Raw genomic sequence first — 11687 nt, 5'->3', positions numbered from 1 at the left:
AAGTGACAACTTTAACATGCTATATAAAAAATATCTGTAGGGTATTTTGTGCTCAAAATTCACACACACACTCTAGGGACAACAGAGATTTATTTTACCATCCCTTTTCGAGCGTGAGCTTATGACAAAATGTTTCTGTGTGAAACCTAAAAATACAGTCTAGTTAATCATTGGAATGCATGGATTTCAATAAACGTTTCACATGGCTAAAAAAATATATAAGAAAGAAGAAGCTGAACCAGGGATGTGAAGGGTGAAAAGGGTGTGAAGAGGAAGAATGATTTACATTCAGCAAATAAACAGTTTCAACGGTGGATTAGACAGAAGACATAATACCAGACAGTTTCAACTGCTTTCCAATCCTATTTTAATCCATTATATTTATAGCCATATAGAGGAATTCAAAACATTGCAAATGGAAATGTGTGCCTGCATGTCAAGGTCATTATTGGCAAGGATGCACTATTGAAATTTAATAGACCACCAAAAATTTGATAGATTGTTATAATTTTGTTTATTTGTCGTGTTTAAAGCATGAAAATGGCAGTGGTCCCTCATTCCATTCTTAAAAGTTAAAAAAAAAAAAAAAACATGGATAAAATGGATGCACTACATAAATTGAGCATTTCACAGGCTCAGAGTTCCGCATATTTCACAGGAATAAGCAGCAAACTTTGTCTTCGTTGAGCAACAGTTTTGGTCTGCATCCAGAGCTGTAAGGAGACAGCCAACACAAAGCTTGTCACCCAATAAAACCTCCACTGGGACCTGACAGCCTTCCAGATGAGCCTGGATCTCTCCCAAATAAATCCATCAGGGAAGATGTCTGGCACTCGCACAACCCATTTTACTTTCTCACTCGCTGAACGGTCCGATCCCTTCGCTCTTCTTACAGTTCTGGCAGAACGTCGGTCCCTTGGGCTTTGCTAAACTCTCTCCATCTCACACGCACACACAGAAAAGCAAACGCAGACAAAGATAAAGGAGTTTACGACGTAGGTGAGAGAATGGAGAAAATAGGAGAAAAGCATGCATTACAAAACTGTCAAATAAGCCAGGCAGGTTCTATACCTGTAAAACACACTTTATTGGCTGTTTTATCCACCAGATCACATTTAAATCTTCCTTGCACAAACACACTCTGTTTATAGTGTTTCATAGTCAAAGAATCAGTCTATCAGGCCGTGAAAGCTGCCAATTTCTTACTTTCCAAAACTTTTACAAATGTTGCAAAAGTAACAAATCTTTTCTTTTTCTTTTTTTAGAAACACTATAAACATTTATATGTCCTGCCTTCATTGGTGTGTGTGTGTGTGTGTGTGTGTGTGTGTGTGGTCCCAGTAAACCCTACATTATAGGGACAAATGTTTTTTTGTCCCCATGAGGGAAAACGGCTTATACATTTACATTTATTCATTTAGCTGACGCTTTTATCCAAAGCGACTTACAATTGCTATATATATCAGAGGTCGCACGCCTCTGGAGCAACTCAAGTGTCTTGCTCAGGACATTGGTGTCTCACTGTGGATTCGAAACCCGGGTCTCTCACACCAAAGGTATGTGTCTTATCCATTGCGCCATCACCACAATATCCATTATATTTATTTATATATGATATATTTATATATGATTATAAATCATAGCTACTAAGTGATGGTTTTTTTTGTTTTTGTTGAAAATGTAGAAATGCAATAGGCTATGCAGAAAGTTTTCTGTGACGGGTAGGTTTAGGGGAAGGGTTAGTATAAGGGGAGAGAATATACAGTAAAAATCATTATGTCCATGGACAGTCCCAATAAAACATGAGAACACAATTGTACTGTGCGTGCGTGCGTTAATGATCACGACTTAGTGACTTAAGGGTATATATATTTTTATTTCTGGGTGAACTTTGAACCATCCCTTTAAGTTTCTATTTGTTTAGATGACTGGCGGGATCTCACCATGATACGCCCAGCAGGAGCATCTGATATTTATGAGATGATTATGTAGGCCTATGTATGTATGTATGTATGTATGATGTAAGAAGAATCCCCAGACACATAAACCTTTGCTTTGCTTCATGATCTCTCAATATAAATCCAAAAATATATATATTCCATTTATAACACGTATGATCATATTACAGGTTCTATGTCATTTATCGTTTATTTTATTTTAAAGACTTTGCTAACCGTCAATTTAATTGACCTGATCCTATTTAATGGTGTTGTGAAATAATTGTTTCATCTGACAGCCACACGAGGGCAGCAGACATCAGCAAATTTAATATTAAAAACAAAGTTGACTAAACCAACAAACCTGTGCTGTATCCACACAGAATTTTATTACAAATGTATTGAAGTGTTAACCAGGCTTTTACCCGTGTTTGCCACAACCTAGCACAGAAGATATTATAATAGTTTTGTTTCAGAAAAATCAGTCAGTGTTTTGAGTGACTGATGATCTGCAACAAGTGTTATCAGTTTTGTACCAAGAGTTTTAAAATATACCACTTACCTGTGAAAATAGTACATAAGCAATAAAAAAACAAAAACAAACGTAACTTAGTCCTCACATGTAGTTGTTTTTGCATAAATATCAAAATGGCTGGAAACATTTAAACTTACACCCGCTCTCTAGGCTATACTGTCAATCACTCCAACACTGAAATACTAAAGACTATAACTCTACTCGTAATAATAGTTGCAAATTGCAGTCTTAAATGTGCTTTGAAAATTGCTAGCTGATAAAACCTGTGCTCCAGGGACCATATTCATATAACATAAGACTAATAACTGGCTGAGTTAGATGGTGATTAGCTCCATACAGTAGAAAATCCCCGGCTGTAAAAGCCATTGGCTGTTAAAGGCTCGTGTTGCTTATTATAAATTGACAGGTTGATGATAATATAATATAACACATAAGCAGTCTTTCAGAATGCTCTCAAATACATGTAGATGCATACTGTGTGCATTAGGGACGGGTGAGTATGAGAGTACAGTATACTCACTACACAAATGTATGTCCATTTATAACAGTTCGTACTGTTCTAGTAGTTTTGAGTAACTGTGTTACTGGTACACTGCCAACCAGCACTTCCACACATCCGCCGAGATGTATTGACAGTACAATAATGGTAATAAAGTACTGTTAAACTGTATTCAATTTATTAAATGCATGCCATATGATCTGAGATGACAAAAGGTTGGCCTTCTTGCATGCTTGTCATTATGTAAACCAAATTCTGATTGTCAAACGTTAAACATGTTCATAATGTAGACACTTGTTAAGACAAGTATAGTTCTGAGAAAAAAAAAATCTAACACCTAGTTTTCAAATGCTACTTGGGTTGATATTTTGTATATAATGTAATGACATTAATTCATTTTAAGTGGCTTATATCCATATATCCATTGCTGTGTGCTATTTTTTATGGCTTTTGAGATTTTTTGTTGGTCTCACCCTCAGCCACTCTATTATGTGCCATGTTACCGCATTTCTTCTTCGACTGCAATTAAGTTTAAAACAAATACATACTCAAAAATGAGGCAGAGAGAAACAAAGAATTCATGTCATCTTGTTTTCTGCTTTGGCAGTTAAAAAAAATCTCTCTTTAATGTTTCATGATGTCTGTACATGCTACAGTAATAACACATTTCTCTCTTTTTTTTCTTTGGTTGTGGAAACCATTAAATAAATCAGACCTTTGGGAGTCCGAGTTTTAGTTTTTAGTTAAGAAAAGAATCCGAACAGAAGATTCATCAGAGATTCCTTTAATGTTAGTCTTCAATACAAATGCATACACATCAATTTCAGCTAAAATCACATAAAATTACTATTGCAATAAACATCACAATACGAAAAAAAAAAATGCTGGTCTTCAAGCAGGGAAGAGGTACACACACACGCGCGCGCACACACACACACACACACACACACACACACACACACACACACACACACACACACACACACACACACACACACACACACACACACACACACACAGAGAGAGAGAGAGAGAGAGAGAGAGAGAGAGAGAGAGAGAGAGAGAGAGAGAGAGAGAGAGCACTCAAACAGGAATAGATAAAAATGGAAATTCACATAACTATACAACACTAATATAATGTGCTTGTGAAAGCTTGCATTCAATGACTGTGGTAATGTTTTGGTGAGAGGAAAGTGTTTTTTGTTTTGTTTTGTTTTTTACTAAAAGCACAAATGCCTATACAAACAAGCCAGCATTACTCAGTATAAATATTCTTCATCCAAAATCAGTGCAGCACCTTCTTCTTCATCTGTTTTTCAGGCTTTATCTGGTCTATTTTACACCTGGTCAAAATTACGCTTGGGCTTTCTGACAAAAAGCCCATTAAATCTTCTCAGTATTCAAAGAATGTTCTTTTTTTTTGTCAAATTTTTTTTTTTTTTTTGTTACCTTGTACCTCAAAAGTCCAGCTGTGAAGTACAGGTCAATGATTCATTTTTTTTTTTTTTTTTTGTTCCTTAATTTTAGAGACATAAAATGGAGTAAAACATTCTTTGAAAAGTGGTTCAGTTTTCTTTTGAGGTGTTTTCCTTTTTGAAAAAGTCTTTCGGTGAACTTGATCTATTGGATTCCCCTGAACAGACACATGGCAAACACCATGGCAAAAAGCTGTTGAGAAAAGAAACACAAACCTCTTATGTGCAATCTTAGGAAAGTAAACAAACAATTATGAATCATTTAAACAGTTTTGCTTGACAGATTAAATCTTAAGGGAAAGCTTGATTCAAAGCATGCAAAATGACTTTGGGCCCCTCACGTTAAAAAACATTTGGCTTTTCTGTTGAATTAATATGGTTCTTTTAAATTTGTATTGTACACACATTACCACATGAGGGCAGCAGACATTCAATCTAAAGGACTGTCTCTCAAACTCAAGTATCTGTGGCCATTCCTTCAAGATCTGTCCCATCTTTACACTAATTCTCTGAGATAATATCAATGAAACGGACATAATGTAATACTGTACCTCAATTGTGAGTACAACAATAGCCAGGGCACCAGCAACATAGATGTACATCTCAAAGTAGTCTACGACCGATGAATAGCAGCCCTGCCGACCCAAACATACACACATAAGAAAAAAATCATAATTTATACAATTTTGTCAAATTATGCCATGATCTACTATCTAGTGTGGCTGTTTCTGCCTCTATGACTCTAGATGACTTGGAATATAGCACACAAGTCAAATAGACTATAGTATTTTTATATATTTTTTTCTCTTAATTTTTGAAGCTAAAAAGTTGTGGTCACTATGAACTGTCTGCAGTCTTCAAAAAATATTGAATTATGTATTTCATAGATACTGCTCGTGTGGGTTTGGAACTAGGTGAGAAAATGACCGAATTGTCCTTTTTTGATTACATTTTTGAGTCCACAACACAAGAATCAGAACATAAAAAATAACCTTCAGCTGAAAGTCCACTTGTAACTTTTTAATACTGATCTAAATGAGTATTACTTAAGTTTTACTGTCCCTGCTCGCTTTCACAGAAACTCTCGCACACGCTCACATTCCCCAGACACTGAGAACATGGAAAAGCACTAGTCAGCAGTGAGAGTGGTAACACTATTCCCCCTCTTCCTGTTTTTCTGCTCTAGTTAAACCTGAGCTAGCTTCAGAGCAGGCAGAAGGGATGTGACGTATGCAGTAGTGTGAGAGCTCACCTTGTTGTTCCGGTACAGCATGCTGCCTGACAGGCATTCCTCCCTGTTACTGAAGCCTACTTCTCCAAGATGACTATTCCTACGGCAGCAGGCCTCGGGCACCACTTCACCGGGGTTTATTAACCTAAAGATGCTGTCCTCAAAGTCTTCTGGACTGTTCACTCCACAGCAGTCAAACTAGAGGGAAGCACAGATGGGCAAATACCAGTTAAAATATGCTCATGTGTAGCTTGGTGGGGTTCTTGAAAATTATTAATAAGTTTGGTAAACGCTGATCTACAGCAGTTGATGTTTAAGTGTAACCCCTCCACCTGGGTCCTACTCGCCCCGCTCTGTGCGGGCCTCAAACCCTGTTCTACGGTGCTTTAACAAAGAGACTAAAGACTGCAGCCTCTAGTGTCTGTCGCTCCGTTACACTAACCCCGTAAACCTCACTCCCATCCGGGTCACGGCACCAATATAACCCCTCCACCCGGGTCCTACTCGCCCCGCTCTGTGCGGGCCTCGAACCCGGGTCTCCGGCGCTCTAACAAGGAGGCTAAAGACTGCAGCCTCTAGTGTCTGTCGCTCCGTTATACTCACCCCCCTAAACCTCACTCCCATCCGGGTCACGGCACCAATATAACCCCTCCACCCGGGTCCTACTTGCCCCGCTCTGTGCGGGCCTCGAACCCGGGTCTCCGGCGCTCTAACAAGGAGGCTAAAGACTGCAGCCTCTAGTGTCTGTCGCTCCGTTATACTCACCCCCCTAAACCTCACTCCCATCCGGGTCACGGCACCAATATAACCCCTCCACCCGGGTCCTACTCGCCCCGCTCTGTGCAGGCCTCGAACCCGGGTCTCCGGCATGAGTGTCAGGCGCTCTAATAAGGAGGCTAAAGACTGCAGCCTCTAGTGTCTGTCGCTAGAGCGTCTATTGAGATCAGAGGAGTGAGGTTTACTCTAGCTGACCTCCGTTACATAAGGAACAAACAAGACATACTGTGTTCATAATGGCGTTCCACGTTGATGTGAAGACATCAGTGTTGTTGTAGCCTTGGTAGTGCCTCTTCAGTTCCTTAGTAAAGTATTCTCTGGTCAGCTGTAAATAATATCAGAGATGTTAGCAGCACACCAACACTGAAAACATATATCTGTCTCAACATGACGGAGACGGTCACTCACATGTTCCCGGAAGACGAAGGCGAGAATGGCTGCCGCCAGCTCTGCCAGGAATATAATGAGGATCAGCATGAAGAACTGCAGAGAGAAGAAGATTGTGTCACACACCCAGATATAAACGCTGCTGTCGGTTAATGAAGATTTGACAGATGAATACGCTGCTCGATTGGACTCTTGTCGTATCAAAAGTGATGACTTTTCAGTTTTATGGACGTCGCCATCTTTGATATTACTTTGGTTACTGTCGCTCTGATTGCTGGTAAGAATACGGGCTTGACTCCCGTTTCGCGTTCATACAGACAGTATTCAAGTTGCTTTTTAAACGGGACATTTCGAACTGTAAGTATATGTGGTTGTCAGTCCCAAAAACTGACTGAAGATAACTGTGTTTAGCACTATAAAACAGGACTGGCAACCGAATTCTGCTACTGTATTTCAACCTGTAAGTGGCACCAACTTTATTGGTTCAGTGTTATTGAAATATATTGTCCTCTCAAATATACTGTGACTTACAAAAAGCAGCAGACACTTGTTTTCTCGTATGGCTCCGCAGCAGCCCAGGAACCCCAGCAGGAACAGCATGCCCCCCATGGCCAGGATGATGTAGACGCCTGTGAAGAGAAGGGGGTTCGCTGCCACTATCTCCCGAAAACCTGTGGGGTCCACCACCACCCACACCCCGACACCAAGGAGGAAGGAGCCGCCCAGCTGAGGAGATGGAGACAGAAAGAAGACACTTAAGATTACTACAGTCAAGTTTGTGTCATTTTTCACTTTGCCACTCACTCACACACACATACATACATACACATACACACACAAACTTCTCATTTGCATAAGCAATATTCTATTTTGAACAAATGTATTCAGTATATACAATCAAATAAGTGAGGTTGACCTAGGATAGATAAAAGGGCAACAGTAATACGGCAACATTTGTCACCTTATACAAATAGTTTGACCCATCAAAACATTCAATTTTAAAGTTTAGGCAAAACAATTCTGTCATAATTTACTCACCCTCACGTAGTTCTAAACCTGTATGACTTTTTCTTCTGTGGAACATTAAAAGATATTTTGAAAAATGTCTCGCAAATTTTTGTCCTTACAAAGGAAGTCAATGGAAACCAAAACTGTTAGGTTACCAACATTCTTTTGTGTTCCACGGAAGAAAGAAAGTCATACAGGTTTGGAATGAGTAAATGTTTACAGAATCTTAAGTTTTGGGTGAAGTATGCATTTACCTATAGATAAACACTATATACTATTCAATAACTATTGTTGGTCCAGTCCAGGCATTATAAATCTCAAATGAATCTTCATTGTGATTGGAGCAGTTAACATGGGGCCACTTCACACACCGTTCACACTGCAATCAACTCCTTACCAATTACGGATAACAATTTATTACAGTTCAGACATGCTGCATCTTCCCCAGTTGCCAGCAAACTGTTTTTGGTCACAGTAGGTGAGGCTTTTTTTCAAAACAGGACCCAAAATAGTATGATTTATATCTTTTTACTAATCGGCAGTAAATTAAAAACCTTGTAAAAAAAAAATTATAAAAAAAAAATCTTAGGCAAGACCTTACAAAATAATGTAACTGGCCTTAAAGTCAGCACGAAATCAAAATTGACCCTATTTACATTATGTGATGTGGTGAGCAATTCATCTATGCAAGTTGATTCACAAATTTTTTTTTTTTGTCTTTGTAATCTTTGATCAAAATCTGAAAATGTACTTCCCCGATTCAATTTGACTGCTTGGATAGAAAATCCCATCCACCTGTCAGTCTGAATCTGCCCGAATTGAATGCCAACTTTTCTATATCCAATCAATTCCCAGCGGGAAAAAAACAATCCACCATGGCCATATTTTTCTCATTCAATATTCTGTTTCACTCTGAATACATCACTATACTGAAGTAATGTCGGCTGCAACTTCCGGTTCAAGATCTCTTTAATGTTTCATAAGAAAAAAAAAATCTGTTTACTGTTTTTTTATAATCATATTCATGTCCCATATATGGGTATTTACATATATGGGAATATACACTAGTATTTACATGATACTTATACATACTACTTTGATACACAATGAATACCATGGTATTTTCACTATAAATACCCTAAAAGCATAGGTATTGGTATTACAATGGTATGGATCCAGAAAAACATGTCTTTGGCATTTTAGTTTCTTAGTAAATGCTGAAAAACAGCACAAAAAAAAATCTTCCAAGGGCACGAAACAAAATACACTTACATTCATTCACGACACATTCTCTGAAACCAATGTCCAATAATGTCCACTTAATATCCTCTAATAATAATAAAAAAAAACTTTAAAAAAAAACTGGAAAACTGATTCTTTTGCAGTGCAAGATTAATGATCGTGATAAATATGAAAAATGATTGTGCACCACAAATTGCTGAGATGTTCGCACATTACTTGGTAAAGTGAACACAAAGGTTAACGTGCCACCGAGCAGAGAGAGAACTAATGGGCTCTACTGCTGGAAATAAATCATTTTTGAGTAAACGGCTACTGAAAGTGAACGCTTCCCGGGAGGAGGGGGAAGGTGAATGGATAGAGGAGCATAAGGAGTTTTAACAGGCGAGTCAAAGACAGCCGAGTGGGGGCTGGGAAACACTGCTGTTCCTTCTGCAGCTTCCCACAATCCTCTACCTGTCAAAGTGATACCCTTCCACCATCCCGTCGCTCACAAACACACACAGATGAAGGTTTGAGCAGACACCAGACTGGTGATTAAGCATCTCAAGAAGTGTGTGTTGTGTGTGTGTGTGTGTGTGTGTGTGTGTGTGTGTGTGTGTGTGTGTGTGTGTGTGTGTGTGTGTGGTGGGTTTTGAGATAAGAGCCTCACACAAAAACATGTTCCTCAGTCTCTCTCTCTCTCTCTCCTGTGAGTCAAACCTGAAATCTTTTCATGGATGGCATTAGCAGCGTGTCTGTCAAGCAGAGTCCTGTCACAACAGCTATTTTTGTCATAAACAGATCCAATAAACAGCTTGACAGTATCACTAAATTGCTTTTGTAATAGTTTTTAGGGTTGAATAAATATGAGCAGCTGTTTTTAGCATATTAAATGGATTTCAGAGAATTATATTAGCATTTATTTGAACAAAAACAAGATATTTTATTGTTAGCTTTGCACATACGTGTGTATATCACACTATTCTCGCTGTTGGGGAAATAATGAATTCAGTCAAACGAAATGAGTCCAAATCTTCCTCTGTCTATGCCAATCCCACAGTGGGCATTTACGTCGTCAACCTAGATAGATGATCAAACAAGCGCTTTCTGTCTCTTCCCCTTTCTCTCTCTGTCTCTTCCCTTAAACAAGTAGTTGTTCTGCAATAAATCTATGAATCATAACAGTCTACAGGATGAATGTTGGGGAAAATATACTGTATGAATACAAAATTCAAATGACACACTTTTGAAAAAGAAGCATGCTTTAAAAAAGACCTGTTTATAATGAATAATAAACTTTAAAATATCAAGCCACAAGCTGATTTTTCAGCATCATAACGCTAGTCTTTAGTGTCACATGATCCTTCAGAAATCATTCTAATATGTTGATATGCTGCTTGCAAAAAATGCTTTTCATACTTGGAATTTTTTTCTTGTTTCCAGTCCAAATATATAAAAAAATCTTAATTCAAGATGCATTTACTAAATGGCAAAAGAAATGTTGTCTAGTTTTCTGAGAAAAACAAAACAAAAAACATCAAAATGAAGTGATTTTTTGCTTAAAACAAGCAAAATTATATGCCAATGAGGTAAGAAAAATAATCTGGTTTCTGTTTGAATGTTTCTGTTTGAATTAAGTTTTTTTTTTCTTACCCCATTGGCAGATCATTTTGCTTGTTTTAAGCAAAAAATCACTGAATTTTTATGTGTTTTTTCAGAAACCAAGACAGCATTTCTTATGCCATCTTACTTGTCTAAATGTATCTTGATTTAAGAATATTTAGATATTTGGACTGGAAACGAGACAAAAATACTAAGTAAGAAACGCATTTTGTGTGTGGAAACTGATATAAATTTTTTCAAGAATCTGATAGAATGTTAAAAAAAACAGCATTTATTTGAAATATACATATTTTGTGACGTCAAAATCAATTTAATGCATCCTTGCTGAATAAAAGAATGTCTTTCAAAATAAAATTGACCCTAAACTTTTGAACGGTCCAGAATGTATGTACAGTATATGAGAGCTCAAACTTAAAAAACGATATTCTGTCTAACTTTTCAAGCTTAAACTACCTGAATTAACTTGGCGGCCATCTTGCTAATACTCACAAGCAGTTACCGCTCTAGCTATGCTAATGTTCTTCTATATGAGTAGTCTGTCTCATTCCCTGTCTCATTATACTTGTCTGGTCAATCAAATGAGAAGTGTGTATCAAAGTCAGACAGATAAATACTCACAAAGATGAGGAAGTTGAAGACAAACATGAGGTACTTGATGCAGCTGAGGCAGTCTCCTTCCATGCTCGTCCCCCTCGCTGAAGCCTCCCCGAGCCCCTTGGAAGAGAAACAAACATAGCGTCATCATCTCTGAACTTAATCTGAAACATTCACAATCCAGCCTTTCATCTACACATACTGACACTCGGCACACTAAAGCGCTCTCTTCAAACTTAAAAAGCTTCACACAGTTTTTACAGCACTGAACAGAGCATCAAAAAGAGCTTTTCAGCAAAATCCTGTATTTTAAGTGCATTCAAACTAAATAAATTCAGGGTTCCCGTGTGCATACTAAAATGGCCATACTTTCTTTTTTTAAAGGCACAGCCTCCCTTTT

At 38.0% G+C, this 11687-nt stretch overlaps 1 protein-coding gene across 1 annotated transcript in view; it reads right to left on the bottom strand.

Annotated features, from left to right (window-relative positions):
• Window positions 1-3739: 3739 nt before the first annotated feature.
• The window catches only part of tspan18b (tetraspanin 18b), a 50612-nt gene continuing 42664 nt past the window's right edge, over window positions 3740-11687 (bottom strand). Inside the window, exons 3-9 of the mRNA XM_079620242.1 lie at window positions 11312-11407; window positions 7373-7567; window positions 6863-6937; window positions 6681-6779; window positions 5699-5875; window positions 4998-5081; window positions 3740-4639 (exon numbers count right to left, since the gene is read on the bottom strand). Of these exons, the coding sequence (XP_079476368.1) occupies window positions 4592-4639; window positions 4998-5081; window positions 5699-5875; window positions 6681-6779; window positions 6863-6937; window positions 7373-7567; window positions 11312-11407 (774 nt within the window). The 3' untranslated portion in view covers window positions 3740-4591. The remainder of the gene's footprint in view (window positions 4640-4997; window positions 5082-5698; window positions 5876-6680; window positions 6780-6862; window positions 6938-7372; window positions 7568-11311; window positions 11408-11687) is intronic.

This window comes from Phoxinus phoxinus (assembly GCF_949152265.1).
Source record: "Phoxinus phoxinus genome assembly, chromosome: 8".
In the NCBI taxonomy this organism is placed as follows: Eukaryota; Metazoa; Chordata; class Actinopteri; order Cypriniformes; family Leuciscidae; genus Phoxinus; species Phoxinus phoxinus.
The sequence above is the reverse complement of the archived record's forward strand: the minus strand, read 5'-3'. Positions and strand labels throughout refer to the sequence as shown.